Source organism: Hyaena hyaena, unplaced genomic scaffold, assembly GCF_003009895.1.
Source record: "Hyaena hyaena isolate Hyena2069 unplaced genomic scaffold, ASM300989v1 scaffold_9, whole genome shotgun sequence".
NCBI lineage: Eukaryota > Metazoa > Chordata > Mammalia > Carnivora > Hyaenidae > Hyaena > Hyaena hyaena.
Genome location: NW_024080641.1, coordinates 6,374,206 through 6,402,108, shown reverse-complemented (window position 1 = coordinate 6,402,108; position 27,903 = coordinate 6,374,206). Strand labels below are relative to the sequence as shown.

At 55.8% G+C, this 27,903-nt stretch overlaps 2 protein-coding genes across 6 annotated transcripts; one reads left to right on the top strand and one right to left on the bottom strand.

The window, feature by feature from the left end:
• Window positions 1-1,092: 1,092 nt before the first annotated feature.
• Window positions 1,093-5,879, bottom strand: ZNF526 (zinc finger protein 526). 3 transcript variants are annotated; one of them, XM_039245739.1, is made up of 3 exons: window positions 5,728-5,754; window positions 3,891-3,990; window positions 1,093-3,800 (listed from the first exon to the last, which is right to left on the bottom strand). In XM_039245739.1, the coding sequence occupies exon 3, from the start codon at window positions 3,777-3,779 to the stop codon at window positions 1,746-1,748; it is 2,034 nt and encodes a 677-aa protein (XP_039101670.1). In that variant the 5' UTR covers window positions 3,780-3,800; window positions 3,891-3,990; window positions 5,728-5,754; the 3' UTR covers window positions 1,093-1,745. The 3 variants fall into 3 exon arrangements, with proteins under 3 accessions (XP_039101670.1, XP_039101680.1, XP_039101666.1); XM_039245749.1 differs by lacking the exons at window positions 3,891-3,990; window positions 5,728-5,754 and adding an exon at window positions 5,837-5,879; XM_039245735.1 differs by lacking the exon at window positions 3,891-3,990 and having other exon boundaries at window positions 5,728-5,820.
• A 111-nt stretch (window positions 5,880-5,990) lies between these two features.
• DEDD2 (death effector domain containing 2) lies at window positions 5,991-25,080 on the top strand. 3 transcript variants are annotated; one of them, XM_039246969.1, is made up of 5 exons: window positions 5,991-6,020; window positions 8,146-8,512; window positions 10,184-10,306; window positions 14,992-15,132; window positions 23,559-25,080. In XM_039246969.1, exons 2-5 carry the CDS (start codon window positions 8,185-8,187, stop codon window positions 23,948-23,950), a joined length of 984 nt encoding a protein of 327 aa, XP_039102900.1. In that variant the 5' UTR covers window positions 5,991-6,020; window positions 8,146-8,184; the 3' UTR covers window positions 23,951-25,080. The 3 variants fall into 3 exon arrangements, with proteins under 3 accessions (XP_039102900.1, XP_039102890.1, XP_039102881.1); XM_039246959.1 differs by lacking the exon at window positions 5,991-6,020 and adding an exon at window positions 7,388-7,569; XM_039246950.1 differs by lacking the exon at window positions 5,991-6,020 and adding an exon at window positions 7,390-7,531.
• The last annotated feature ends 2,823 nt before the right edge of the window (window positions 25,081-27,903 follow it).

Sequence of the window (27,903 nt, the reverse complement as noted above, 5' to 3'; positions counted from 1 at the left end):
AGGGCTGGTCTGGGCAAGGGGCAGTCCCAGGGCACCCCTATCTCCTGCTGCTCACATCTGCTCAGCAGTGAGGTCACTGAGGGTGTCCCCCTTCCTCCCACTCCTGTGGCCTCAGCCCTAGTCTGGCCCCATCCTTTCCCTCGTAGACCATCTGCAGCCTCCTCCTTGCCCCACCCTGATGCCAGGAGCCCTAACCCACGCTTATGACCCTCCCCTCCCCACTACCCCAACTTCTTAGTCTGACTTTCATGGCTTGACCAGGCCCTGGCCTCCCCAGCCTGAGCACTTTGGGCTGCAGAGGCCTGGAGGGAGCTTGGTCCAGGGACCGGCCATAAATCATCTACTTCTGTTTAGGGAGTGAAGGACTGCCACCCTAGGTCACCTTCAAAAAGGCTCTGGGGATCTCTTCTTATTCCTAAGGCTTTGATCTTTCGAGGCCCCCCGTCAAACCCCAACTGGTGAGTGACACCGCCTCACTTTTCTTCCAGATGTAGCAAATCCTCTGAGCACCCCGACCCCTGCACTGATTTCAGGTCACACTTGCTCAAGGGTACTGGTTACAGATGTGGGCAGAAGCCACCACCTGGATTCAAATCTCAGCGACACTACTGCCTAGTGTGAGAACTTGGGTGAGTCCCTGTCCCTGTTTTCTCATCTGGACAGCAGGGCTAATACTGAGGTCACCTCACAGGCCCGCTGGGTCACAATCCACGTGCAGTGCGAGCTGTGGTGCCTGCCACAGCTAGGCGGTCATGTGTGCTGTCATTGTAGCTGTGAATAACTGGACAGTCTCCAAGGATACCAATAACTCACCCTTTGCAGTGCCGTGTCCCTGTTAACTTTCTCTTCCTCTTTCACTGGCGGATTCCTAAGTTTTCCACAAAAACTACTTCCTCCAAGGGGTTTGTTACCTGCTCTGGGATCCCACTGTCCCTGCGCATCCCCACCACAGTCCTGAGGATCCTGGGACTGAGATCTGCCTGCTCCGCAGGGGCAGGCCAGGGGCCCGACTCCTCTCCAGTCCCCGGCATCGCCCGGCATGTGGGAGGGAGGCCAGCGGACTCCCAGGCTGAATGAATCAATGAGACACACTCAGAGAGCAAGGCCATCTGTACTTGTGTGTACCCCACTGAGCGCCTGCTGGCGTAAGAGCCTGGGTCTGGGTCCGGGTCATTCCTGGGGTCCCAGCATCACCCAGCCTGCAGCTGGGTACCTGGCTGCCTAGAGGTTTCCTTCCACATTGTCATAAGTGAGCTTAGGAAAGCCCAGAGAAGTCAAGTACCTCTCTCACCACCAGGCAGAGCCAAGTCCCTGTGTGCCCAGGGTCCAGGGAAGGGGACAGTCTTAGGGATAAGCGAGAACCCGAAAAGGTATGCAACAGGGCCCAGCACAGATCTGGCACATGTTCGGGGCTCAGGAAAGGTTACCTGACGTTGCTGGGCACCAGAGTGACAGGTGTAGAGCAAAGAGCCTCGGCAAATGCTCCTTTGTAATGCACTGGGGTGACCTGGGACAGATCACGTCACGTCTCAGGGCTTCAGTTTCCCCTGAGGCAAAGAAAAGCGACAAGGCGCACCCGGCAGAGCCGTTGTGAGGAGTCAGTGGGTTAAGAGGCCGGGGTGGATCCTGGTACCCAACTGGGTGCCAGAGCGGCTTGCCAGGGGGTTCGGGGGGTTGGTCCCCTCTCTCCCGGAGGTGCCCACGATCGATGTTGCAACCTCTCTTATTGCTGCTCTTCGGCTGCGTCACACGAAGGCTGTGTCCAACTGCAGTAGCCCGCTCGCCTCCCCGGCCCCCAGGGCGGCCTGGCACAGCTGCAGCGTGTCCTCAAGTGCCAGCGGCTGGGATGTCTCGATGATGGCAATGGTCTCCCCCAGCTCCGTGCACATGATAGTCTGCTGCGGCTCAGGTGGCGGGGGCGGGGGAGGAGGTGGCGATCGGGGCGGCTGCAGGGTCAGGGCCCGGGCTCGGGCGTGGACCCGCTGGTGCAGGCGCAGGCCTGCCAGGGCGTGGAACCAGCGACCGCAGGTCCCACAGTAGTAGGGACTCTTGTTGTACAGACCGGTGATGGGAAGGCGGGGCGCGCGGGCGAAGGCCACGGGCCGCAGGTGCAGCCTCCGGTGCTGCTGCAGGTTGGAGCTCTGCGTGAAGCGCTTGCCACAGTCCAGGCACTGGTAGGGACGCGCGCCCGTGTGTGTCAGCTGGTGGCGGCTGAGGTTGGCCAGAGAGGCAAAGGTCTTGCCACATGAGTGACACTGGAAGGGCCGCTCGCCCGTGTGCGTCCGCAGGTGGTTGCGCACGTGGACCAGCTTCTTGAAGCCCTTGCCGCACACCCCGCAGCGGTGACGCCGCTCGGGAGGCCCGTGGACCGCACGCCGGTGCCGGGAGAGCCGGGAAGCCGAGGCGAAGGACTTGGGGCACTGGGGGCAGGGCAGCTGGGCAGGCGGGGCGGGAGGCGGCGGCGGTGGGGGCGGCGAGGGCTCGGAGGCGGGAGCCGGGGAGCTGGCCGCCAACGCGGGGGGTGCCCCGCTCTTGCCCGCGTGGGTGCGCCGGTGGTATAGAAACTTGGTCATGTTGCTGAAGGTCTTGCCGCAGCGGCAGCGATGCAAGGGGTTGGCGGTGTGTGCCCGCCGGTGAGCCACCAACGTGAGCTCTGTGCCGAAGCCACGGCCGCAGTCCACACAGAGGTAGCGGGCTTCGCCGCGGTGCAGTCGCAGGTGCTGCTCCAGTGACGCCGCTTTCTTGAAGACCTTGGAGCAGGTGGTGCACTCGTGCGTGCCACCGACGTGCGCCCGCCCGTGAGCCAGCAGCCGGTTCGCGGAGCTGAAGCTGCGCTGGCACTGGTCGCAGTGGAACGGGTGGGCTGCCGATGCCGGGCCACGGGATGCCCGCCGGTGTCGCCGGCGTGCCTCGGATGACGTCCAGCGGGGGGGACAGTCCCCACAGCCCTGGGCCCGGCCAGCTGTGGGTCTGTCGCCTCCTGGGGCATCATCACCCACCTCTGCCACCACCTCCTCTTCCTCCTCTGTCTCTTCATCGTCTTCCTCATCCTCCTCCTCTTCCTCCTCCTCCTCGAGCCCATTGCGCTCTTCTTTCTCAAGGGAGTCAAAGTGGGTGCCCTGATGCTCCAAGAACTCCTCGGGAGTGGCACAGAGGGTGGAGCACTCGGGACACTCGTAGGGCTCCATCTTCACTTCGGGTGGGGCAAGGAGGGGAGGTGCTGGGGTCGGGGGAGGCAGAGGGGGCGGCGCGGGTGGTTCGGCTGCCACAGTGGAAAGGTGCCGAGCCTTGCGATGAGCCACCCACAGCTCAGGAGAGGGGAAGAGCTCCTGGCAGTCCCCACACTGGTACTGGATCTGGCTCGCAGACTCCCGGAGGTGGGCGTCCTGGTGGGCCAGGAGCTCGCCAGGGGACAGGATGAGCTGGCTGCACTCCCCGCACTGGAAAGGCCCATCCTCGGTGCCTGCCATGAGTTCTGGCTCCAGGCCAGCATCCTGGGTGGCCAGCGCCTCCTCCTCTGTGACAGCAGACACGTGCTGCTCCTGGTGAGAGAGGACTTCCTCCAACGTGTTGTAGAGGCTGCCGCACTCAGAGCACATGAACTGGTGGTGCTGGAAGAAAAGGGACGAGGCAAGGGCCTCCCCAGGTGTCATCTCAGTCACCTCTGTCGACATCTCCATCATCTCTCCTAACGGCAGTGTTGATGTCTCCATCGCCCCTGGTAACATCTGTGCTGGCATCTCAGCCACTTCAGCCACCTCAGCCGCCACCTCTGCCATGGCGGGGAGGGAGGGCAGTGCCTGGAGAGAAAAGGGAAAGCTGGTGAAACATCGAGAACCCGAGAGAAGGGAGAATGTCTCAGGAGCTTCCTCGCCCATCCTGCCGCTCACCAGCCTCTGTCAGTCAGCGAGCCTGCAGCCAGCGCTGATGCCTCAGTCTTCAACAAACCTGTGGTTCTGAAGCTGACCCATGCCCCATGGTGCCAGGCATCTGTGAGAGAGACAGCCTCCTTCAGTCTGGCCTCGGATGCCACCCTCCCTCCTTAGCCAGAGGACTGGCTGCACCTTTTCTAAGAACACGTCCCTTAATGCCTCTTGATGTCTGCCTGTACAGTTTCCTCACTGTGCAGCCCCATTCCCCCTACTAATGTACACACACACGCGCGCGCGCGTGCACGTGTAGCAGTGTTCAAGAGTGCAGGCTTCTGGACCGGACCCTTGGCTTGAATTTGCACTCTGCCAAGAAAGTTCTCTCCTTTTCTTATCTAGCAAACTCCTGCCCAGCATGTCCTTTGTGAAACCTTTTCTGACAACATCTCTATATCCTCAGGGTGATGTCTACTCCTTCTTCCTTTGGGTTCCTATGGTAACCTGTGCCACCTCTATCATAGCAAATATCCTGAGTCCAGGACGCGGTCTGTGCCCCTCTCCAGACTGAGCATGAAGGCAGGGTAGGTCTGATTCACTGGAGGGGCTGATGTCACCAACAAAACCATGGACCTAGGCCAGGGATTTTTAACTTCTGAACCTCCCTCTATGTGCCTCTATCTCTCCTTCTACCTGTGTGGGGGCTCAACCTAGGCCTCTTCACACAACAGGGGCTCAGAGGCACTTTAGCAAACGACTGTTCTCCCACCCCCTGCTAATTTGCTGAATCCAATCTCCATGGTTTCAATCTTTAACTCATCTGCTAGTACCAGAGGGCAGGTGGAGCTCAGCTTGCAGCCAGGCATGCAAAGTTGCTCATATTAAACTCCAGGACAGATGTTAGTCTCTTCATCACTGATGCAGTCCCAGCACCAAAAACAATGATTAGCCCACAACAGGTACTCAGAAGATATTCTCTGAATGAATAATACTCCCTTCAGGAAGTGAGGCCGTGAGGGCTTAACTCACCCTGTGCCCATTCCACTTCTCCCAACAGACCAACTTTCCTATTAGACGTGAATTTCCACAATAACGCAGCCTAGCATGTGACTGTTTTCAGCTGATGTCCAATAAATGTTCCTTGAATAAATGATTCACTTTAAAAGCCCAGGAGTTACTTTTTTTTTTAAACTACATACCCCAACTCCCTCACTGATATTTGAGTAGCCGGGGCCCTGCACACAACGGCCATCCAATAAAGTGTCTTCCTGGAAGTAGTCAACCCGGAGCCCAAGAGGTCAGTTCTTCCTTGTTTACAGCCCCGTACTCCAAACAGAGAACTCCCACGGGGCGAGGCCCAAAGCCTGGGGTAAGGCTCACACAAAGTAGGCACCCAGTAAATATTCCTCTAGAAGGCTGGCCCGAGTAATCTAAAATTCGGACTTTTCTTCCACATTTCTCCCTTCCCAATTTTGGGACTGTGTACTATTGGTAGGGAGGGATAGGGGCTTTCTATACAGTAGATCGGTAAGTCCTTCCAGTAAAGAACCCACCAGGGGCCTGGAAGTTCAACTTTTCCGCAACACATCCCATTTCACCGACCAGACTTCTCAACTCCGCAGCCTGAGAGCACCCTGTAAGGGGTGGGGGCGGCGGGCTCAAGGGTAGGTTCCCGCACGCCGCCGGAGCTGAATCAGTGCTCTAGGGCACATAGGAAGGAGCGCTCTCCTTCCACTCCGCGCCGCTCCCGCCCTAGCCCAGGCCCCAAGGATCTTCGTCCCTCCGTGTCCCCTTCGTTCTCCCTCCGCCCCCTCCGTACGCCCAGCTCTCTCTTTCCCCGCCCGCCCCGCGGCGCCCTCACCCGTCTCTCTCGCCTCCTGCAGCCCCCGCCGCTCTTGACACAGACCCTCTCTGCTCCAGGCGTGCGGGACCCCTCACTATCCACACCTACCATTGGGCGGTGCCCTTACCCGTGACAGCCAATCAGAGTCGGCAGCAGAGGGCACGCGCCCCGGCGCCTGCGTGTTGACGCTCAGGCGGGGCTCGGCGAGTTTCTCCACGCACACAACTGTGGCCTATGGGCGGAGTCAGGCCTCAGACGAGCGCCTGCGCAGTTCTCCTGGGCTGCTCTGTCAAGAGTCAGGAAGTTAAGTGGTGAGAAGTGGGCATCGTTGGAAAGCAAGGGCCCATGGAGCGGACTGGGTGGCGGGAGACCTCGGCAGAGGTGTTATTTCATGGCTGAAGAGGCTGAGCATCTCCGAGAGCACAGCTTTGGAGCCAGACACACTTGGGGTACTTCCCCTCTCTGGGCCTCACTTTTAGTCCTGGGTAAAACGGGCTTGACTCTCCTCAAAGACTGTTGAGGGGATTGGATGAAATCAAACACGTAAAAGCGCTCAGCACAGGGCCTGATAAACCGTGGGTGCTCTCTATAACCCGTGTAACATGGGCATAGTCCTTCCCATTTTGTAAAACTGCTTTCCCTACCCTCCTACTCTTCGAGTTGATTTAAGGATATTCACTGGGCTTCAGTAGGTGAGAATTGCCCTCGGAGGGAGAGACTCTTTCAGGGTCACTGCTGCAGCCCAAGTAAAGCCAGTGCTGAGCCAGTGCCAATCAGGATCCAAATCTCCTGCCTTCCAAGGGGAGATAATTCCGGGGGGGAGATGGGGGAACCACTCTGGGTGGGGGATTTGGTTCAAGGCACATACGGACCTTCGCCTTATGTCACGAAGGTGTGTGTGGGGGCGGGGGGTGGTGGCCACCGCGCCCAAGGCCCCGCCTCGGGGGAGGTGCTCAAACACACAGCGGGGACTCCAGTTCTCTTGATAGAGTGCAACTTGTAGGTGCAGGTTAGAAGAGGGGGTGTTGGGAGGTCCTGTGACCTTGGAGGGCAGAGATTGGAAAGGGCTCGGGGGGGGGGCGTTTGAGACGGGGACAGGGTGTCTGTAATGAGGGGACCGTGATGGATGCCGTCATTAGGTGCACGATCAGGATGGAGGGGTCTATTGTAATCGGGAAGGAGCTATTGGTTCCTAAGATGAGATTCGGGAGCTTTCTGGTCTTGATCAGGGATATGGGAGTTTCTGTTGGATGAGGGGAGATTTCAGGCGGGGTCATGAGACGGCATAGTTGTTATGTAGGTTCCTGGTTGGCATTAGGAATAGGGACAGTCTAAAGGGGGAGCGTCCGAGTCCTGATTATAAAGGGGCCTAGGCGCTGTCTGAAGCCAGGACTGTCGGGATTGTGGTCCTTTGCCATGGGCAGCTGGGAGCAGTGGGCGTCTAGGTCGTGATTAGGATGGAACTGTAGTCCATGAGATGGATTTGACATGGCGTCAACAAGGACCCGGAGGGTTAAGTCACGGGCTCGCAGAAGAACCCTGTAACCGGGTACCAGATCCAGCTCAGACGCGGAATTGCTCTCGCTTTGCGCAGGCGCAGCACTGGCGGGCTAGACGCTACGGTTGGAGGCGGGCCTGGAGGGGTGGGACTTAGAAGCTTCACTCTGCGCTTGCGCCGAAGGGGCGTGGCGGTCGCACCTGCGCGAGTTGGGGGAAGGAGGAGGGGCGAGGTGACGCAGGCGTAATAATAGAGAAGGTGCCAGAAAGATCCAAAACAAGTGGCTGCGGCCGTAGCCCGGGAGTCGTGAGACGCCAGAACCTGGTGAGGATCCAGAGAGGCTTGAGAGCGACTGGTGGCGGGTAGATGGAAACATTTGGGTGTTGGGGAGAGAGCGGTACCGCCCTTGCAGGGCGAGAGGGTCGGGTAGGGGGAGCACCACCTGTGTGGGGCGAAGGGCTGCTTTGGTCGGCTCCACTTGTCGGGGGCAGAGGGTCGCTTTCGGAAGGTATCATTTGGGTGGAGTCGCGGCGCCGATCGGACAGTACCACTGGCCGGAGCCAAGGGGCACGTCCGGACAGTGCTACTCAGAGTCAAAGGGCAGTTGGCAGGGTGCCCTGGGATGGGCCCCCGCGCTTGTTCGGACCTAATCACTTGATCGGGTCCGGAGGCTGGTTCGGGACATACCACCTGAGGAGGGGCGTTCGGGCTGGGTCGGCCCGACTGGTGGGAGGACGAGCGGGGTCTAGCGTCTAGACCTGTTACTAGGGGACTTCGGGCGATACCATTCCTTTCTGGGGGAAGGGGGAGGCAGAGAGGGCTGGGTTGTGAAGGTAGCCCTGCCCGGCGGATCGAGGTTGGGGAGACGCACTGGCGGGGGTGGGGTCCGGGTGCCCGCGTCGCTGACCATTGTCCCCTCCCCTCTGTGTGGGTTCTAGGCCCAGGTTCTGAGCTTGTGCCGCCCCCCTCCCCCGGGTATGGCGCTGTCCGGGTTGACCCCGGCCCCGAGCTGGGAGGAGGATGAATGTCTGGACTACTACGGGATGCTGTCGCTTCACCGCATGTTCGAGGTGGTGGGCGGACAGCTGACCGAGTGCGAGCTGGAGCTGCTGGCCTTCCTGCTCGACGAGGCTCCCGGCGCGGCCGGCGGTCTGGCCCGCGCCCGAAGCGGCCTGGAGCTGCTGCTGGAGCTGGAGCGCCGCGGGCAGTGTGACGAGAGCAACCTTCGGCTGCTGGGGCAACTCCTGCGCGTGCTGGCGCGCCACGACCTGCTGCCGCACCTGGCGCGCAAGCGGCGCCGTCCAGGTAAGGTGGAATGGCAGGGGGACAGACTTCCGGTGGGGACAGGGCCTTCCTCTCGCTGGGCCTCCATGGTTGCCCTGATAGGGACAGCACCATATCAGCCTGTGTCCCGGCGCGCTCCGCCCCACCTCCCAGAATATCAATGAGGAACACAAGAGGGAGGAGGCAAGGTTCTGGGAGAGGTGAGCTTGTGGAATTTGGCCACATCAGTGATGTTTGTGGCCGGTGTTTATGGAGGGCTTATTTCATGCCAGGCACAGCAGTAAGCCTTTCGTGTGACTTTACCCTTATATTCTCCCGATAATCCCATGAGGAAACCCTGTTGGTGTCTCCACCATGCAGGGAAGACAGGGTTAAGAGGAGTTAAGCAGCTTGCCTACATATCAGGACTGAATCCTATGTGTTGAGACCAGGGGGTACAAGATGTTGGGACTGACAGAGCGTTCCATGAAGCTTACATTTAGTGGGTGTCGGAGAGCAGCCATTAAGGCAGATAACTTTTTTTTATTTTTTTTTAAACTTTTTTTTAATGTTTTACTTATTTTTGAGAGAGAGAGACAGCATGAGCAGGGGAGGGTCAGAGAGAGAGGGAGACACAGAATCCGGAACAGGCTCCAGGCTCTGAGCTGTCAGCACAGAGCCCAACACGGGGCTCGAACCCACGAACCACGAGATCATGACCTGAGCCGAAGTTGGACGCTCAACTGACTGAGCCACCCAGGCACCCTGATATTTTATTTTTAGATGTGGTTATAAAAAGATTAAAGCAAAGTTAACAGAATATAGAAGATAGGCAGTGGTTTCTAGTGAAGGCGGCCTTCCTCAGATTGGGTAACCGGCGAAGAGTTTCCGGAGAAAGTGATGTTTGGATGGAGGCTGTACTGCTGCTGTGTGCAGATCTCATGGGAGAAAATGCCAGGCAGAGGGAAAGACAAACTTTCACCCCTTGGGTCGGGAATGAATTTGGTATCAGAGACCAGCGTGGCAGGAGCGGGGCGGGGGGGGGGGCAACAAAGCAAGAGCAGAGAGGGAGGTAAGAAGCCACTTACTCAGGGAGTTGCTGATGACATGGGGAAATCGTGGGAGTCAGGATTCAGAGGTGGCTGGCTTGGCTCTGAGATGATGCCCTCAATCCTCTGAGGTTGAGCACTCCTGGAGGAGCAGTCCTAGGAAGGTGGGTAACTCAAGGGTTTAAGGACAGGAGTCCCTTGTGTCTTGTCGAGCTGTTGAGCTCTCGGCTGGGTTATTAGAGGTGCAGTGGATAGTTGGGGAGCGGGGTTGTGACCTTCCCCTGCCCAGGATGACCAGGAGAAAGGCACCAGTGGAGAAGAACTGACGGTGTTTTTGGAAAAGTGCATCTGGAGGTTAGGCTATGTAAGAGAAGATCTGGGGAGCCTGCTTACTCCTTGGGGCCCCAGGGAGAGCTGAGGGCAATATCGCAGGGGTCCTGACCGTGTGTGGCCCCGGGGGGTCATGAGTCCCCTCTGTCTCTGTAGGTATCTAGCATCCACTGGACAGGAAGAGTCTAAGAGGGTGTGGATGTCTGGGCTCCGGCCTCTGGGGCACCTGGGCTCCCAGTGGGGCAGGAGTCTGTCTCCACGCGGGAATTGGAGGCTGGGCCTAGGAGGGCCCCGGACACTGTGAATACTTCTTTCTGTTTTTCTCTCCGTGAAGTGTCTCCGGAACGTTACAACTACGGCACCTCCAGCTCTTCCTCAAAAAGGACAGAAGGCGGCCGTCGTCGCCGTCGCCAGTCAAGCAGTACCTCAAACGCCCAGCAGGGTCAGTGGGAGACAGGTGAGCCTATGCTGCTGGCTGGGCACGATGGCAGCGTCCCTTTCTTCCTTCTGAACCTTGTATGAACCTGCTCCTTCCTGGCCCATTAAGGAAGGGGCCCAAGGGGTCATTGTATCTCTGCATTCCTGTGTGTGTGTGTGCGCGTTCGTTCGTTCTACAAAAGCATCTGTCCGGAAGTAACGTATGGAATTGTTTGTTGTGGTTTTATAGTTCATCCAAATGACATCACGTGGTGGGTATTCCTCATGTGGCTGTCTTTGCTGGATCCCTTTCTGAGATTTATTCATGTCGAGGACCTTTAATTGGTTGTTTTTAATTGCCGTGCCAATTCATTTATGCAGTCTCCTCTCCCCTAGTTCCTGAATTATTCAAACATAATTTCAAATTTATTTTTTAACATTTATTTATTTTTGAGAGAGAGAGAGACACAGAGTGTGAGCGGGGGAGGGGCAGAGAGAGAGGGAGACACAGAATCCGAAGCAGGCTCCAGGCTCTGAGCTGTCAGCACAGAGTCAGACATGGGGCTCGAACCCATGAACCGTGAGATCATGACCTGAGCCGAAGTCGGACGCTGAACTGACTGAGCCACCCAGGCGCCCTTGCATCTTGCCACTTTTGCTTTACATGTGTGTACACGTAATGATGGGTTTTTAGTTGACTGTTCTGAGTGAAAGTTACAGCCACCCGGACACTTTTTCTCTGCGTAGCAGGCATTTCTTGAGAATAAGGACGTTGTCCTGGACCATCTCCAGACCATATCACACCTGATATGTTGTGATGTCGTGAATTCTCTGATATCCTGATGGTTCATTTTCAAATCTCCCCAAGAGTGATTCCATTCTCAGGACCCACTCATAGTTGAGCTTCTCTGCTTTGAATGAAGTCTCCTTAACCTCGTAGTCTAGAACCCAAACTCCCCAACCCCGTAGTTTCTTTTCTTCCCGTGACGTCCGTCGCCTTATTGACCCAGTCAGGCTCGTTGTTTTGTACACTGCCCCCAATTGTTTCGGAAGTGTCTGATAGCTTCCTGCTGGTGTCATTTAACTGGTTTCTTTGTCCCCTGTATCTCCTGTGAAGTGGGAAAGCCCCCACATACTCACACCAGGAGACAAGCGTGGCAACAGCCACTGGGCGTTGGTTATAGTTTATAACTTGAAAACCATGGAAATGTGTGTGGCAAGAAGAGCATAGAGTAATTTATTTCTAGGGCCGATAGTGAGGTAAAAAGTAAGGTGCAAAAAAAAAAAAAAGTGGGTCAGGAGGCTTGGTTAGATTCAGGTTACATGTTTTTGGCAGGAATGCTCCTCGGTCGATGCCGTGAGCTTTGCGCTGGAGCAGATCAGGAGTCATAAGGTCTGGTTTTCTTGCTGTGAGCGGGCAAGTTTGATCACTTGGTTAAGGTGGTGTCTGCCATATTTGTCCTTTGTCAAGGCACATTTTCCTCTTTGATGGTTAGTAAATAACCTGTGGGGTGATGCTTGGGCATCGCCAGTGCGTTTAACCTGCACTGGTGATCTCTGCCCGGACCAGTCATTACATCGGTGTTCACAAAATGGTAATTTCCTTATTCTTTTTTCGATGTCTATCAGCTGGCAGGCAGTCTTTGACCAGTTTTTCTGGGGCGCCTGGGTGGCTCAGTTGGTTGGGCGTCCGACTCGATCTCAGCTTAGATCTTGGTTTCAGGGTTGTGAGTTCAGGCCCCTTGTTGGGTGGGCTCTGCACTGGGCTTAAAGCCTACATTAAAGAAAAAAGTTTGTCTTTTTCTCTCTCTTGTCTTGGGGGGGGTGGGGGAGTGTCACTCTGGGCTCATGTATTGTTTATTTACTGTGTTAGAATATATTAGTCATTCTTCCTGGTGTTCACATTGACTAGCTCCTACTGTCTTTGTGATTTGCCTCCATCATCCTTTGGGCTTCCTGCTCTGTGTCACTGCAGGTCGTCCTGGACTCGGCTTGTACTTTTCCTTCCCCAGGCCTGGAGTCTGCTGTTTCTAGAAGCCTGGTTTCTTTCAGAGGCTCTGGCATGTAGAGACCAAGACCTGGGTGCTGAGTGTGCGTGTTTTTCTGGATTCTTTTAGTGAACAGAGACTGCTTTAAAAAAATTCCTATTTCGGGGCGCCTGGGTGGCTTAGTTGGTTAAGCGTCCGACTTTCGCTTAGGTCATGATCTCGCAGTTTGTGGGTTCGAGCCCCGCGTCGGGCTCTGTGCTGACTGCCAGCTCAGAGCCTGGAGCCTGCTTTGGATTCTGTGTCTCCCTCTCTCTCTGCCCTCTCTTGCTCACTCTTGCTCTGTCTCTCTCTCTCTCTCTCAAACCAAACCAAACCGTAAATTAAAATTTTTTTAAAAAATGTTTTTATTTATTTCTAGGAGAGAGAGAGACAGCGTGAGCAGGGGAGGGTCAGAGAGAGAGGGAGACACAGACTCTGAAATAGGCTCCAGGCTCTGAGCTGGCAGTCAGCACAGAGCCCGATGTGGGGCTTGAACCCACAAACCGCGAGATCATGACCTAAGTGAAAGTCGGACGCTTAACCGATTAAGCCACCCAGTCGCCCCTAAACCATAAATTAAAAAAAAAATCCTATTAGTGTTTCAGTTCAAAATTAGCATTATGAGGACTTTTCACGTTAAAAATTTTGATTCTTATTTTTCAAATTATTTATTTTTTTAAATTCTTAAAATGTTTAAATTTATTTCTGAGAGAGAGAGACAGCGTGAGCAGGGGAGGGTCAGAGAGAGGAGACACAGAATCAGAAGCAGGCTCCAGGCTCTGAGCTAGCTGTCCACACAAAGCCCGACGCAGGGCTCAAACCCACAAACTGTGAGATCATGACCTGAGCCGAAGTTGGATGCTCAACCGACTGAGCCACCAAGGCACCCCGCCCCCCAAAAAACCCCCTTTTTTTTTAAGTTTATTTATTTTGAGAGAGAGCAAGTACAGGAGGGGCAGAGAGAGAGAATCCCAAGTAGGCTCCACGCTGTCAGTGCAGAGCCCAACATGCGGCTCGATTTCAAGAACTGTGAGATCATGACCTGAACCGAGATCAAGAATCAGATGGATGGTGAATGGACTGAGCCACCCATGTGCCCCTAAAAATTCTGGTTCTTAATGACATTGGGAAAATGGATTTATTTGCTTCATTGTACAACCATCATAAAATAGCTTTGAAAGTACAACGTCAGTACCGTTGCTGACTGCGTCTGCTGAACGAAGCATACCATTTATTTGTGGCTCTTCCTGTCCTAGGAGTATATCCCACTGAGAGTTTACAGTCAGAATGTTCTTCCAAGTTACTTGAAATAATTCTTTCGTTCCTGTTACTAATTACGTATATATACATAGCTAGGTTCATTTGTTTCTGTTTAATTTTATGGTTGGTGTTATTTTGGTTTCTTTTTAAGTTTTTGAATATGTAAAACAGTTATATGACTCAAAAGTCAAAACTAACGTATGTGGGAAAGACGTTCTTAGAAGTATCATTTACAGTGTTGTTGCCCCACCCCGTAGTGAATAGGTAACCAGTTTCATTACTTCCGATTTATCTTTAGTGTTTCATCTTGTAAAAATAGCAACTATGTATATGTTGTTATTTTCTCTCTTTTTTTAGGTGAACTGCACACAGTTATAAACACTTGGATTACACCTTGCTTATTTCCCTACAGAGGCTACTCCGGGAAGTTAGTCTGTACTTCTTATTAGATATTTACATTGTTTTTACATTTAGATAGTTATAAACAATGCCCCAGTGGCCTGTTTCCTGGTGTGAGCCTGCAGGGGTTTCATTAAGGTCACATGTAGGACTGCTGGGGGTGGGGGGTGCTCTTTTAAATGATGCTAGGTTACACTTATTGCTTATCTTTTTTTTGTCTTCATATTTTATTTAATTTTTTTAATGTTTTACTTATTTCTGAGAGAGAGAGAGAGAGAGAGAGAGAGAGGGAGACACACACGGTGAGTAGGGGAGGATCAGAGAGAGAGGGAGACACAGATCTGAAACAGGCTCCAGACTCTGAGCTGGCTGTCAGCACAGAGCTCAATGTGAGGCTCGAACCCACGAACCGTGAGATCATGGACCTGAGCCGAAGTCGGACGCTTAACTGACTGAGCCACCCAGGTGCCCCTATTTTATTTATTTTGAGAGCGAGAGAACACAAGCGAGCAGGGCAGGGGGAGAGAGGATCCCAAGCAGGCTTCGCACTGTCATTGCAGAGCCTCACGTGGGGGTTAAACTCAAGAACTGTAGGATCATGACCTGAGCGGAAAGAGTAGGATGCTTGGGGGCACCTGGGTGGCTTGGTCGGTTAAGCATCCGACTTCGGCTCAGGTCATGATCTTGCGGTTTGTGAGTTCGAGCCCCGCTTCAGGCTCAGACCCTGGAGTCTGCTTCAGATTCTGTGTCTTCTTTTCTCTCTGCCCTTCCCGTGCTCACAGTCTGCCCTTCCCCTGGTCCATCTCTCTTTCAAGAATGAATAAAGAAACATTAAAAAAAAAAAAAAGTCAGATGCTTAACTGAGCTCCCCAGGTGCCCCAACTGCCCATCTCATGGACGGGGCCATTGAGGCCCAGGAAGCAGAGGTGCTCACCCAGGGTATTCATGGCATGGAGACCAGCCCTGAGCTCTTCTCCAGGCACCTGCCTTAGTGCTCTGTTATCCTGGCCCTCAGCATGCCCTCTCTTTCCCTTCTTAGGTTCCCCACCGACCAAGCGGCAGCGGCGGAGCCGGGGCCGGCCCAGCGGTGGTGCCAGGCGGCGGCGGAGAGGGACCCCGGCCACCCTCCCGCAGCAGCAGGAGCCAGCCAGACCTGCCTCAGAAGGCAAAGTGACCTGTGGTAGGTGTCTGCGGGCCTTGGCAAATGTTCACACGGAGCCTTGGCGGACTGCATGGAGGGTGGGGGAGACAGGCACTCATCTGGAGTGTGGCACACCTAGTGGGTAGGCAGTGGCTTCTGTCCATCTGGACTCGGATGTCCCTTCTGTTATTATCTTGCCTGCTCACATCTTGTCAGGGGCTGAAAGATCGCATGTGCTACCTTCCCCAGGAAGCCTTTACAGACCACTCCCTGCTCTCAATTTCATTTGCTTTTTCAGTAAATGTTTCATGGGTTTTCATATTCTACAGTCTTTTTTGTTGCAGTGGTGGAAATACTGCACAGGGGCAGGGTGGGGATCCTGGGACAGGCTGCCGGGTTCACCTCTTGGCCTTGACACTTAAATAGGTTGTCTGACCTAGGGCAGGTGACCGAACTCTTTTGTGTAAGATGATGCCCATAATAGTGATTTCCAAGTTGGGTTGTGGCAAGAGAAAATGAGTAATACGTTCTCACCAGCGCCTGGCCTGGGGCCCATGCCGTGCGCTGCCTACCAGTTTGTGTCTCCTCTTGCTCTTCCTGTGCAGCATGCTTGGGACAGGAATAGCAGCGAGGTCCCTGCCCTTGGGGAGGCGACCTTCTAGTAGGGTGACAGACCAGTGAAACTGAAGCTTGCTTTAGATAGCGCCATGAGCAGAGGGCCTGAGCCCGAGCTCCTGGGCCTTGGAGTAGATGGGAGTTGGGATTTTATTCCATACAGTGAGCATTACGTAGAGTTTTCAGCAGAGGATTGAGGTGATCTGATACCTGATTTTGACGGGACTCTGATTCCCTCTGGAAGATAAGTTGATAAACGAGTTACTGTTTATAAAGAGCTTGGACCCGTGCTGAGCATATATGTGTGTTCTGGCAGGGATGTTTGAATAACTTGAACAAAAGGGAAGTGGGGAATCTAGTAAAGAGGCTGCACAGCCCAAGCAGTGTGGGGGGTGGGGGGGGTGCACAGGTTGCCTGGGGAAGTTCTATTGCGGAGAAGGGGTGCACGAACAAGGCTGCCTGGGCCCGCAGGTGTTGCTGGGGCGGGTGGGGAGATTCGGCTGCGGAGATTTGTGCTTAGACCTTGCCTTTAAGAAAGTCTCCCTGGTCCTAAGGGAGTAGATGGATGTGGATGGAAGTGGGCCCACTCTCTTTCCCTGGGCCCGCACCACTCCGGTACCTCCTCCCCTGAGCATCCTGTGAGGCTTCAGATACCTTTGCCTAGTGCCCCCAGGAGGAACAGACCAATAGAGTCAGCCAGTGTCCTCCAGCAGCCCCCAGCTTGTGGGGGTGGCTGCCCTGTGTGACTGTCCCCAGAGGCAGGCAATAATTACCAGAGCCACCGGGCTGGTGGAGGGCGTCACTACCTCCTAGGGAGCCTGCAGAGCTGAGGCTGGGGAAGGGTCTTGTTGCCAGCAGAGGCTTCACGTCTCTTCCCTGAGGACAGGGCTGCGTTCGGGAGGCGCTTACCTAGGGTGTGGCGGGGAGGACTGGAAGCAGGTCTGACTGCTGACTCACTGGGCAGGGTGGGGCTGGAGGGAGTCTCTCCCCAGTAGGGCCCTGGTGGTTCCCTCTGAAAAAGCTGGGATGGCTCACTTTTTTTTTTTGTTTTTTTTTTTTAAATGTTTGTTTATTTTTGAGAGAGAGGGTGAGTGAGACAGAGCACGAATGGGGGAGGGGCCGAGAGGAAGAGGGACACACAGAATACGAAGCAGGGTCCAGGTTCCGAGCTGTCAGTGCAGAGCCTGACGTGGGGCTTGAACCCATGAGCCGTGAGATCATGACCTGAGCTGAAGTCAGACGCCTTAACTCAGGCGCCCCCGGGATGGCTCACGTCTAACGAGGCCCAGTACTAAGGGTGTGGAAGGAGGCTCCTCCAGGCCCGAGTGACCTGCCGTTCTTGCCCCCTCGTGGTGTTTGACAGTTGTGGGGGGTAAGCCCGAGTCAGCTGCCCTCCCCAGAGGGGTAGAACTAGACTCAACTCTCGGTTTCCCCAGGGGAAGGACATCTGGAGTGTCCTAAGCTTGGGCACTGTGCTGGGCAGGCCACTCATCTGGCCCTGAATTTTTAAGCCAGCGCTGAGGTAGGCGTGACAGCCCCCACCGTGCAGAGTGGCAGCGTCGGCTCCTTCTCTTATCCCACATGTGTTCTCAGAGCACTTACTGCACGCTGGGCACAGCGGGGATGGGAGGTGCTCGTGCTCACAGGGTGTGTGGTTTGGTGGGAGGAGAAAGCCAAGCTAGGACTTCAGATGGTGGCTGAGAGGAGAAGGCAGGGCAAGGGGTGGGAAGTGATGGGAAATACAGTTTAAGATGCATGTTCAAGGTAGGGTGGTCTCAGAAGCCCCCTTGGAAGAGACCAAGTAGGTGTGTATATGGCTGGGGAAGAGGGTGAGATACGGGACAGCAGGTGCCAAGGTCTGAGTGAGCTGGTGGTGATGAAGGGCTGGTGAGGAAGCTGGCGAGGCTGGAGGCAGGGAGCAAGGGGAGACGGCTGGGAGGTGGGGGCGGAAGAGGTGGTGGGGCCGGTCCTGCTGGGCCAGCAGCCATGGGCCAGGGCTTTTGGTAATTTTTATTATTTTTTTAAAGAACGTTTTAGTGTTTGTTTTATTATTTTTTTAAACTTTTGTTTAATTTTGAGCGTAAGACCAAAACGTGAGTGGGGGAGGAACAGAGAGGGAGACAGAGAATCTGAAGCAGGCTTCAGTCTCTGAGCTGTCCCCTGTTCATACGGTGAGCAGTTGAGGCGCCTGGGTGGCTCGGTTAAGCATCTGTGTTTTTTATTTTATTTTTTTTAATGTTTATTCATTCATTCTTGAGAGTGTGTGTGTGTGAGCAGGGGAAAGGCAGAGAGAGAGGGAGACACGGAATCTGAAGCAGGCTCCAGGGTCTGAGCCTGACGCAGGGCTTGAACTCACAAACTGCAAGATCATGACCTGAGCCGAAGTCGAACTCTTAACCTAACTGAGCCACCCAGGCGCCCCAGTGTTCTATTTATTTTTGAGAGTGAGCACAAGTCGGGAGAGGTGGCAGGAATCTGGGGAGACAGTGGATCCCAAGTGCTGACAGCAGAGAGCTAGACACAGGGCTCGAACTCACAAACCGTGAGATCATGCCCTGAGCCGAAGTCAGACGTTCAACTGACTGAGCCACCCAGGTGCTCCTCATTTCTTTAAATGATGGAAAGCAACCAGAGGATTTGAGTGACAGGATGAGCTTTGCTTTTTTCCCCCGTTTTCCGTGGAGAAGGTACAGAGGCAGATATGCCGTGATGACCCTTGTCCCATCTTCCTCTGGTTTCAGCAGCTGTCAACTCATGGTTGATCTTGCTGCATCATCCGTACTGTTTTGGAGTCAATTTCAAGTGTCTTGTCTTGTTATTTCATCTGTAGATTTTCTGCTGCTGATCTAAAAGATCAGAATTCTTTAAAAAAAACACACACACACCAGAAAAATGGAACAGTCTCTTAGTATCACTTGTCTAATTAGTGCTCGAAGATCCAGGTGCCTCGTGAGTGCTGGCTCCCCTAAGCCTCTCCCGATCTCGGAGGTTTCCCTGCCTTCGGAGGTTTCCCTGCCTTGCCATCTTCTCTCCCTCATCCCCCTCGTCTTGTGTTGTTGAATGTAGTTGTTCTGTAGGTTCCTGAAGACTGGAGTTTGCCAATTGCTTCCCTGCGGTAGAGTGAATTGAACGTGTTCCCCTATTTGTCTTTATTTCCTGAAAAGTGCTGCTCAGGCCTGGAGAGGCCTGATCAGGTTCTGGTTTGCACTTCTGTTGTATTTTTGAGCTCGCTTCCCAGGTGGTGTTGCGGTCTTCCATCCTTCCATCTTTCCATTGGGCAGCAGGTAATGTCTGCTCATTTTGTCTCTGCCGTCGGGTCAGTGGCAGCCTCTCCTTATTCAGTAGAATTTTGACGTTTGACACGTCTTGGGGAAGAGACTGAAGCGGGCGATGGGGTGCCACCGCTCTCCTGGAATCCTGGCCCCTGGAGGTGACCACACCCCTCCGCACCTCCAGGGCCTCCTTCGTAAAACCAGCACCTGCTGATTTTCTGTCAGCCCTCTCTGGCTGCCTCTCCCTTGTGCGGTCCCTTCCCTGGTTCCCTCCCATTTCCCTCTGCATCACATTCTGCCCCAGAAGGGAGGGGCGGGAGGGGGGATCAAGGGTCCCTGGGGCCCACCTGAGTGCCGGAAGCCAGAGCGGCTCTGCTCACTAAGACAGTGTAGCCACAGCCTCTGCCCTGCAGGCAGGGAACCTCTCTGCACAGTGACCCTAGTGGAGAGGGACTGTGGCCAGAGGAACCAAGTCGGCCGGCCCCCAGCCCCGGCTGCATGCGTGCCTGACGCTCTTGGGCCTTGCTCCTCAGTGGTGCACCTGGGCGGGGCGGTCCACTTCTCTGCACGTGTGCTGCTTCTGTGCTGGCCCAGCCACCTTTGGCCTTCCCTGACTCCTGCCCTGGCTCTGTTCCTGACCGCCTGCCGCTTCCGCAGTGCAGCTGGAGTCGTCTCGGCATGAGGTCATGTCCTTCCTGAGGCCCTTGGAGGGCTCATCACGTGCCAGGCACTGGCCTCTGCTCTTGACTTTCATCCAGCCAAGACATCCCCAAAGCAGCCCCAAGAGCAGGTGCCCATGTTAGGAGGCCCTGGAGGTGCGGAGGGGTGTGGTCACCTCAGGGGCCCCGACTCCCTGCCCCACCCGGCTTGGCCCCGCCCCTCCAGTCGGTCCTGCCCTGTGCCCTGCTCCTCCTCCAGGCTCAAGCCACGCCGCCGCCGCCGGCCCACAGCCTGTGAACACCTCAAGTGCATTTCCTGCTTCCGGACTTGGCGTGCGGGCCATGTCGTATTCTGGGAATGCTGCTCTTCACTCTCCTGGCTTTTCTGTCTCGATCTACTTGTTCTTCACATCTTACTTCCAGTGTCATTTCCTGGAGAGGGTCTGTCTGATCACTGCAATCTAAATTACAGCTTGCTGTCTCTAATTTTCTCTCATGGCCCTCAGGATGTCTTTTAATTCCAGGTTTCTGTGTGTCGTTGTGTGAGTGGCAGCAGATAGGACAGGGGTAGTTAAGAGCTCAGGCTCTGGAGCCAGGCACCTGGGTTGGAATTCCAGCCCTGCCATTTCCTGTCCATGTGGTCTTAGGCAGGTGACTCATCCTCTGTGCCTCAGTTTCCCCATCTACAGAAAGGAGGTAATATCACTACCAGATGAGGTTGCAGGGCTCATTGGAGCGTTAATAAATGTGACACGTGTGTGCCACTCTGCAGTAACCTACCATGTATGTGTCAGCTGTTGCCCTTCAGTCATTTCAGTGAAGACTTGAGAGACTGAGCTTGGTGCCCATGATTCAGGGCCAGGGACGGAGGGGTGGCTCATGTAGGGCCTCTTTTTCCTCGTGGAGTCTCCTTGTCCTCTTTCTCTGTGTACCATGCTTTCGTGCTCCAGACCCGAGGCTGGACTGTGGTCTGGTGAAGGATTTCCTCATTTGACAGTGGGGATGAGGCAAGTGCTGTGGGGACTTGGGGCCTGTGATCGGGAGGCCTGGCCCCGGAGAGGTGTTCCCTAACCAGAGTTCCATACCTCCCAGGCCCACTTGTGGCAGGGCATGCACCTCATGCCAGCATTCCCGGCACTTTGTAAATATATCTGTTGAATGGAAGAATGGATGCGACACACAGTAGTCTCTTGGTCCTCTCCTACCACCTGCCATGTCGGGGGGTAGGCTCAGGATGAATGGTTTCTACCCCAGGTTGAGTGCCGATCTGTGCTGAGGAGAAAGGCGATCTGGGAGGGTTGTGCCTGCATGGGATGTGCAGTTCTATGGGCTGGGCCTTGGTGTGTGAGTGGGTGTTGTGGGGCAGAGGAGGTGGACAGGTCATTGTGTGAGTAAGCCTTATGCTGGGGGCACTGCCCTTGTGCCTGGAGTGCAGGGCATGGGGGACTGCAGCTGGGACCGAAGGAGCAGATGAGGGAGGAAGTTGACTCGGGCCCAAGCAAGAGAGGGCCAGGCCTGGGCAGGGGCTGTGTGGGGTAGAGAGGTGGGTGTCTAAATCGCAGTTCCTGTTTCTGGGTGCCTTCTGTGCCCTAGGCTCTGGGGCTTCATGAGTCGCCTTGTTTAACCCTCATGACCGCACCATGCGGCAGGGACCTCTTGTTTGTCTCTTTATGTTTTTCAGGTGGGGAAACTGAGGCTCAGAGAGGTGAGGTCACATGCCCAAGGCCCCACAGCTAGAGAGTGGCAGAGCCGGGACTCGCCTCAAGGTCTGTCGGACTCCGCCACCTGGCTCTGTGCCTCTGCCACTGAGCTGCCCTGTGTGGCCTTAGACAGGTGCTGCTCCTCCCAGGCCCCTGCTCCCTAGCCCCCACCTACGGAGGGCGCGGTCAGACACTCATGGGAGGCAAGGATGTGGGCCCAGAGGTTTTAGGTGGTTCTTAGGTGGAGGGAGCTGGGTCTGAGTGCCATGGGAAGTCCTAGGGGCCAAGGCCAGTTAGGTTTCCTTGGGCCTCATGCTGAGTGGGTGAGGGTCCCCTCCAGGCTGAAAGCAGAAGGGTTTGGGGTTTGGGGTGGGCGGAGGAAGTGGGTGGTACTGAGAAGTCATCTGGGGGAGCAGAGATGTGTCTTTCACCTTGTGCTCTGCGGCTGACACTGTGAAAGGTGCAGGGAGTCGGGGATGTGGCCCTTCCCCTTCCAGAGCTTCAGTTTCCTCATCTGTCGAATGGGTTGGCAGCCCCTGCCCCACAAGGCTGACCCTGCCCCGTGGCCCCACCCAAAGCATTGGCACATTGGAGCTTCTGGCGGCCGCTGTTCTCAGGGCACCCGTCAGGTACGCCTTACTGTGCTTGCTAGTTCTTTTCCATCGTTGTTCTTTTTTTAACCCTTTTAACAGTCTTTCAGAGTCGGAATTCCCTGTTCAGGTAAGAACCTGGGCTCGGAGAGGCTATGACTTGTTCCAGGTTGCACAGCTGGTGCCTGAAGGCTCCTGGGTTAGAATCTCTCCATTGACCCAAAGCCGTCCTCTGGGGCACAGGAGGCTCAGTGACCTCTGTGGAGGGCTGCCGCTCCCTGGCTAGGCGACCTTGGGCGAATTGCTTCACTTCTCTTTGCCTCCATTTGCTCACCTGTAAATTGGGGTGATAGCAGGGCCTGTCTCATGGAGTGTTTGAGGATTAAATGAGTTGGTAGTGCTTGTCTTTTCCAGCTCCCAGCTGATCCTCAGGGCAGCGGTGTTGTGTGGGGAGGAGGTTCTGTTAGTAGCCTGAGTCATGAGTGGGAGTTCAGTAATCCCACAGGGAGGTGACATGCCTGAGGTCACATTTACAGGGACAGTCTGGGAAGTCCCAGGTCCTGTGCCCTGCACAGAGCTGCCATCTCATTTGGGCAGCCGTGGTCAGGGTTCTAAGCAGCAGCAGCTCCGCTCAGGCTGGCCTGAGCACAGAGGGAGCGGATGGTAGCTGAAAATCCAGGTGTCTGGGGCTCGTGTGGGGCACTCCGTTTCTTCCTCTCCTTTGGTGACCCTGAGTAGGCTTTGTGCCTCTCCCCTCCGGGTGGTAGAGTGGCCCCCCGCAGCTCCAGGCTTACAGCTCACCATCTCAGCAGCCTCTGAGGGGAGAGAGCACCTGCTGCAGGCAGAGCCAGCCCAGTTCTGGCCTGGAGACTCCGGGCGGTGCTCCCTGGGCCAGCAATGTGGCTGGCCCCGCAGGAGTCTCCCTGAGGGCAGGAGGGGGTGAGGCCCGTTGTCTCAAGGCAGGGCCATTAGTCCATGTGGTGGTTATTTCACAAATACATGTTGAACACCCACCGTGTGCCACAGGGCTGCACAAGTGAGTGAGACAGTCCCTTCAGGGGCTCCTGGTGGGGGGGGAGACAGGTGGTGAGCATGACAGTATAAGGGGAGCGCAGAGGAGGTTAGAAAGTGCAAAGTGCCTTGGGAAGAAATGGCGTAGGGTCTGGGAGACTGGCCATGTTGGGCGCCAGGGTGGTGGTGGTGGTAAAGTTTTAAATAGGTTAGAGCGGCCTCACTGGAAGGTGGCATTTGAAGGAGGTAAGGGAGCAAGTCCTGTGAAGACGGGCAGAGCATCTCCAGCTGGAGAGGCAGGGCTGGGCCTGGTGGGTGGGGGTGCAGCAGGGTGCTGAGGCTGGAGCAGGGCATGTGAGGGGAGAGGGGGTTGCCAGGTCAAGAGGTAACAGAGGCCAGGCCACAGGAGGGAAGCCATGCGAGGGTGTCACCCGTACTTGGGTATGCTTACCAGAAGGGGGAAGGATGTGGGGAGGTGCAGAGCAACCCATGGGGGGATGGGAGGAGCCTGTTGGAGGAGGCTCGACTGTGGGAGGAAGGGTTGCGGTCCTCCCTGGTCGCATCTCTCAGTGTGTCGCGTGTGGGCTCCTCCCTGACCAGTCCCTCCTTCCTCCGCAGACATCCGGCTCAGAGTGCGAGCAGAGTACTGTGAGCACGGGCCCGCCTTGGAGCAGGGCGTGGCATCCCGGCGACCCCAGGCGCTGGCCCGGCAGCTGGACGTGTTTGGGCAGGCCACTGCAGTGCTGCGCTCCCGGGACCTGGGCTCCGTGGTGTGTGACATCAAGTTCTCGGAGCTCTCCTATCTGGACGCCTTCTGGGGCGATTACCTGAGTGGCGCCCTGCTGCAGGCCCTGCGGGGCGTGTTCCTGACTGAGGCCCTTCGTGAGGCCGTGGGCCGGGAGGCTGTCCGCCTGCTGGTCAGTGTGGATGAGGCCGACTACGAGGCTGGCCGGCGCCGCCTGCTGCTGATGGAGGAGGAGGGGGGACGGCGCCCGACTGAGGCCTCCTGATCCTGGACCTGGCAGGACTGAACCCACCTCCTAGCCTCTGGGCCACTTTCTCCCCCGGAGGACATCCATCTCTGCCCCTAGAGGACTATCACTGCAGCAGCTCTGAGGACTGGGACAGGTGGCCTGGCCCCTTTACAGCCTCTCCCACAGGATGTGGGCTTTGAGGCCTGAACCACTTCCACCTGAGTTTTCTTCCCCGCCTTCCCCCAGCCCTACCCCCAGGTGTGTTCTCTCAGCTTCAGGAGGCGGGGGGCACAGGCATGCAGATCGGAAAGGGAGGGAGGCAGGCATACCTACACAGTCACCAAAGGCCCCCTGCACACCGTGTCCCTGACCCTGGGCTTTGTGCACACGTGCTCACTGCCCCCTCTGGAATCTCCCCTGGCTGCCCTGGCCTGCTCCGTACATGTCTTTGGCCTAAGGGCTTCTCTCTCAGGATCTCTGATTTTACTGCTCCCAACCCTGGACGCCAGCTACTCTGGGCTCTGGGGTTAGGGTGCACATGGGGCCTGCTCACCTTGCCCTCACATCTCTACAGCCAGCCAGGGCTCTGCCCAGCTTCCATACACAGACCTGGCTCTCCACATTCTCCTGCTCCCCAGAGTTGGCCGCAGACTGGCATGTGGACCTACGCCTGGCGTGTCACACCGCAGTGCAGCAGCATTAGACCAAGTGTGTTGTTGCCCATGGGGCCAGGATCAGAAGTCATCTTCCTTCTCAGAAAGGGAAGGCAAAGGCTTGGGGCTGATGGGAAAGGCCTTTTACAAATGGCGCCAATAAAACTGCCCTGGATTGGGGCTTAGGGTGGGCATCGAGGCTCCCTAGGACTCTTTCTTTATGGGTGGAGGAAGGAGCTGATGAGGGCCTGGGCCTAGTACCCATCCTGGAGTTTCTGGCCCAGTATCAGGCTAGAGGAAGCAGGATACTGGAGTATCCTCTGCCGCCATAGGCTTGCCCTCCTCCTATCCTCGGTTTCCTCATCTGTCAAAGGAAATACTGCCTTGGGGTCATAACCTGTCCCAATCTTGTTTGCGCACACTCGGCTGTTGTGTGTTCCTGGGAGCACTAGGGTGGTGTCATTCACTGAGGTGGGCTAGCTATTTAGCCCAAAGCTTTGGAAAGCAAATGGATCATGAGCCCAGTTCTCTGCCTGAAATCTCTGTCCAAATGATGCCTTGCGCCTTCTGGAGAGTCCTAAATCTGGACCTGCCTTCTTCCTCCGGAGGCCCAACACTTCTTCCTGCTGCCTTGTGGCTCCAGGAGGTTGTGGCCTCCTGTTCCTTCCCTCACCTTGTTTAAGGGCTTAGGAACTCAGGTTTCTTACTCAATACTGATGTTTTCCTTCCTGTGTGGGAAGGGAACCAGGTATGGGGGTGGGGTGAGAGGGAGTGGACAGGGTCCGCTGACGTTTAATGGGGGGAGGGGCGCTCCTGTCCACATATGGGAACCTGGAACCCTGGTGTCCGTTGGTGTGTAGGAACAGAGTGGCAAGTCTAGGAGCAGCCGAGTCCTGTCCAGGAGTCAAGACCTGGTCTAGCTAGTTGCTATGTGACTTGACGATCATACCTTTGTCCTCTCTGGGATGGAGCTAAGATCTGCTAGACACCCACTCGATCTATTTAAATGCTTAGCCTGTGTGAAGTAGGGATTTTTACCCCCATTTTTAAAAAGTTTATTTTTGAGAGAATATGAGTGAGGGAGGGGCAGAGAGAAGAGAGGGTCAGGGGATCCTAAGTGGGTTCTGTGCTGACAGCGCCCCCACCCTCCACACTGGGCTTGGACGAACTGTGAGATCATGACCTGAACCAAATTCTGACGTTCAACCGACTCAGCAACCCAGGGGCCCGTTTACCCCCATGTTTGACAGGAGACGGGCTTCAGGGAGGGATACGTGCTTTGCGGAGGGATAGTGGAGGGCAGGTTGGGGAGTCAGGTGGGGGGATTTCCACGCCCCTTCTCCTTCCCTCCAGTTCGGGGACTCTCCTTGGTCTGGGGGGAGTAGGTTCTCTCTCCGGGGTTTGGGGCTTTCCGTACTTGGGAGTGGGAGCTGCTACTGGTCCTGCCTCTGCTGGGCCGAATCGCGGCGTGCTTCTCCATCAGGCTTTGAAGCCGGTCTCTCCGCCGCCCCATATGAATGATAGGCCCCGCCTCCTAGCTGGAGGAGATTCAGGCCCTGTCCACGCGTCAGTTCCGCGGCACAGGCCCTGCCCGTGCTCCTCCCTTCTCCATTCTTCAGGCCCCTCCTGTCCCGCCACACCCACCTCAGCCGAAAATCCGCCCCCTTCGCTGACACGCGCGCGTGCCCGAGGTAGGGACGCCTAACCGCGAGGCCGCTGGAGCTCGCGCAGGCGCAGTGCATGCCAAGAGCCGGCGGTGGCGGGAACCTTGAGAAGTCTCGCGCCTCCGGAGGCTCTCAGAGCGCGTCCGCTGTGGCGCTCGCTTGGACTTGCCAGAGTCCGCGCCGGCCTCCCGCGGTGACTGTCACACCCCTGAGGCCCAGAAGTGAGTCAGACCTAGGCCATGAAGACAACCCACGGAGATCAAAGAGCTTCGGGAGTCGAGAAAGATTCCATGGGGCAGGGCGCGGACAGGCTGCGGCGCGGCGAAATAGGGGCCCGTGGGAGCTCAGAGGAAGGGAGGCCATGGTTTCACAGACGAGAGGAGCCTGGAGTTGGCTCTTGAAGGATGAGTAGGAGTTCAACCGAATGACAGAGAGGGAGCATTCCAGCAGAGAGAGGAGGCCCCGTGAAGGCCTTTAGGGAACATTCCTGAATGGGATGCCGAGAGACAGATGGACAGAGTCAGAGGTAAGTGGCTGTGCAGAGTCAGCCGCCCCCTCATTTGCACAGCGGCCATCTGCTCCCTCAGGCTGGCGGCCGATGTCAGTTACAGTACAATTACAGTGCAAACTGGTCACGTGAGGCAGGGCCCCGTGTGCCTGGGGCGTGGTGGCGCGCGTGTCCCTGGCCCTGCCTGCGCCGGCCTCCACCGGGGGGCCCCTGACAACGCGGGGCGCCGGCTTGGGGAGCTCCTGTTCTGGTGGGCAAGCCAGCCCGGGGCCACTGCGGGCCACAGCCCAGAGCGGGCAGTGACCGGATCAGTAGCAGAGTCTGGGGGAGCCCAGAGGGCACCGAGTGGAGGGCCGCAGGAAGGCTTCATGGATTGGACCCCGGCGCATTCTGTTAAGAATGAACACCACAAGGAGACATTTCAACTGTGAAAGATAACATTCTGAAAAGTGCCCAACAACAGTGAGATGGCGTTAGGAAGCTGTACAACACCTGTGTCTCCCACATTGAGAAATACATTGCTGCAACCCAGCCCCCCCCCGCCCCCCGCCCCGTGCTGTCATGTGTCCCATCCTGATCACAAACCCCCAACCCCCGCCCGCTTTCCCTAGCCAGGAATGCTGTCCTTGCTTTTACGGTCATAATTCCTTGTTTTTTTTTTTTTTTTTTTTGGCTAGTCTTATGTCACTCGATGATGTAATTTTATCTCTCCTTGCACTTGCTATAAAATGGAATCGTACAATATGTCTTCTGTGGTGTCTGATTTCTTTTGCTCAGTGTTGTTTGTGAAGTTCTTCCACGTGTTTGTAGTTGGCTCACTTTTATGAACATCCCACAAATAAGTACTTCATGCATTGCTCTGTTGATGAGCAGTCAGGTTGTTTCCGGTTTGGGGCTGTTCTGGATAATGCTGCGGTGAACATTCATGTGCATGGTTTTTGGTGAATTACTGCTTACATTTCTGTCGGGATATACCTGGAAGTGGAATTGCTGGACATAGGTATCTTCAGGTGTGGTAGATACTGCCTATGTGAGTTTCCTACGGCTGATGTAATAAATTGCCACACATTTTGATGGCTTAATCCAACAGAAATGTATTCTCTCTAGTTCTGGAGGCCCGAGGTCTAAAATCATTTTCATGGGACTGAAGTCAAGGTGTCAGCA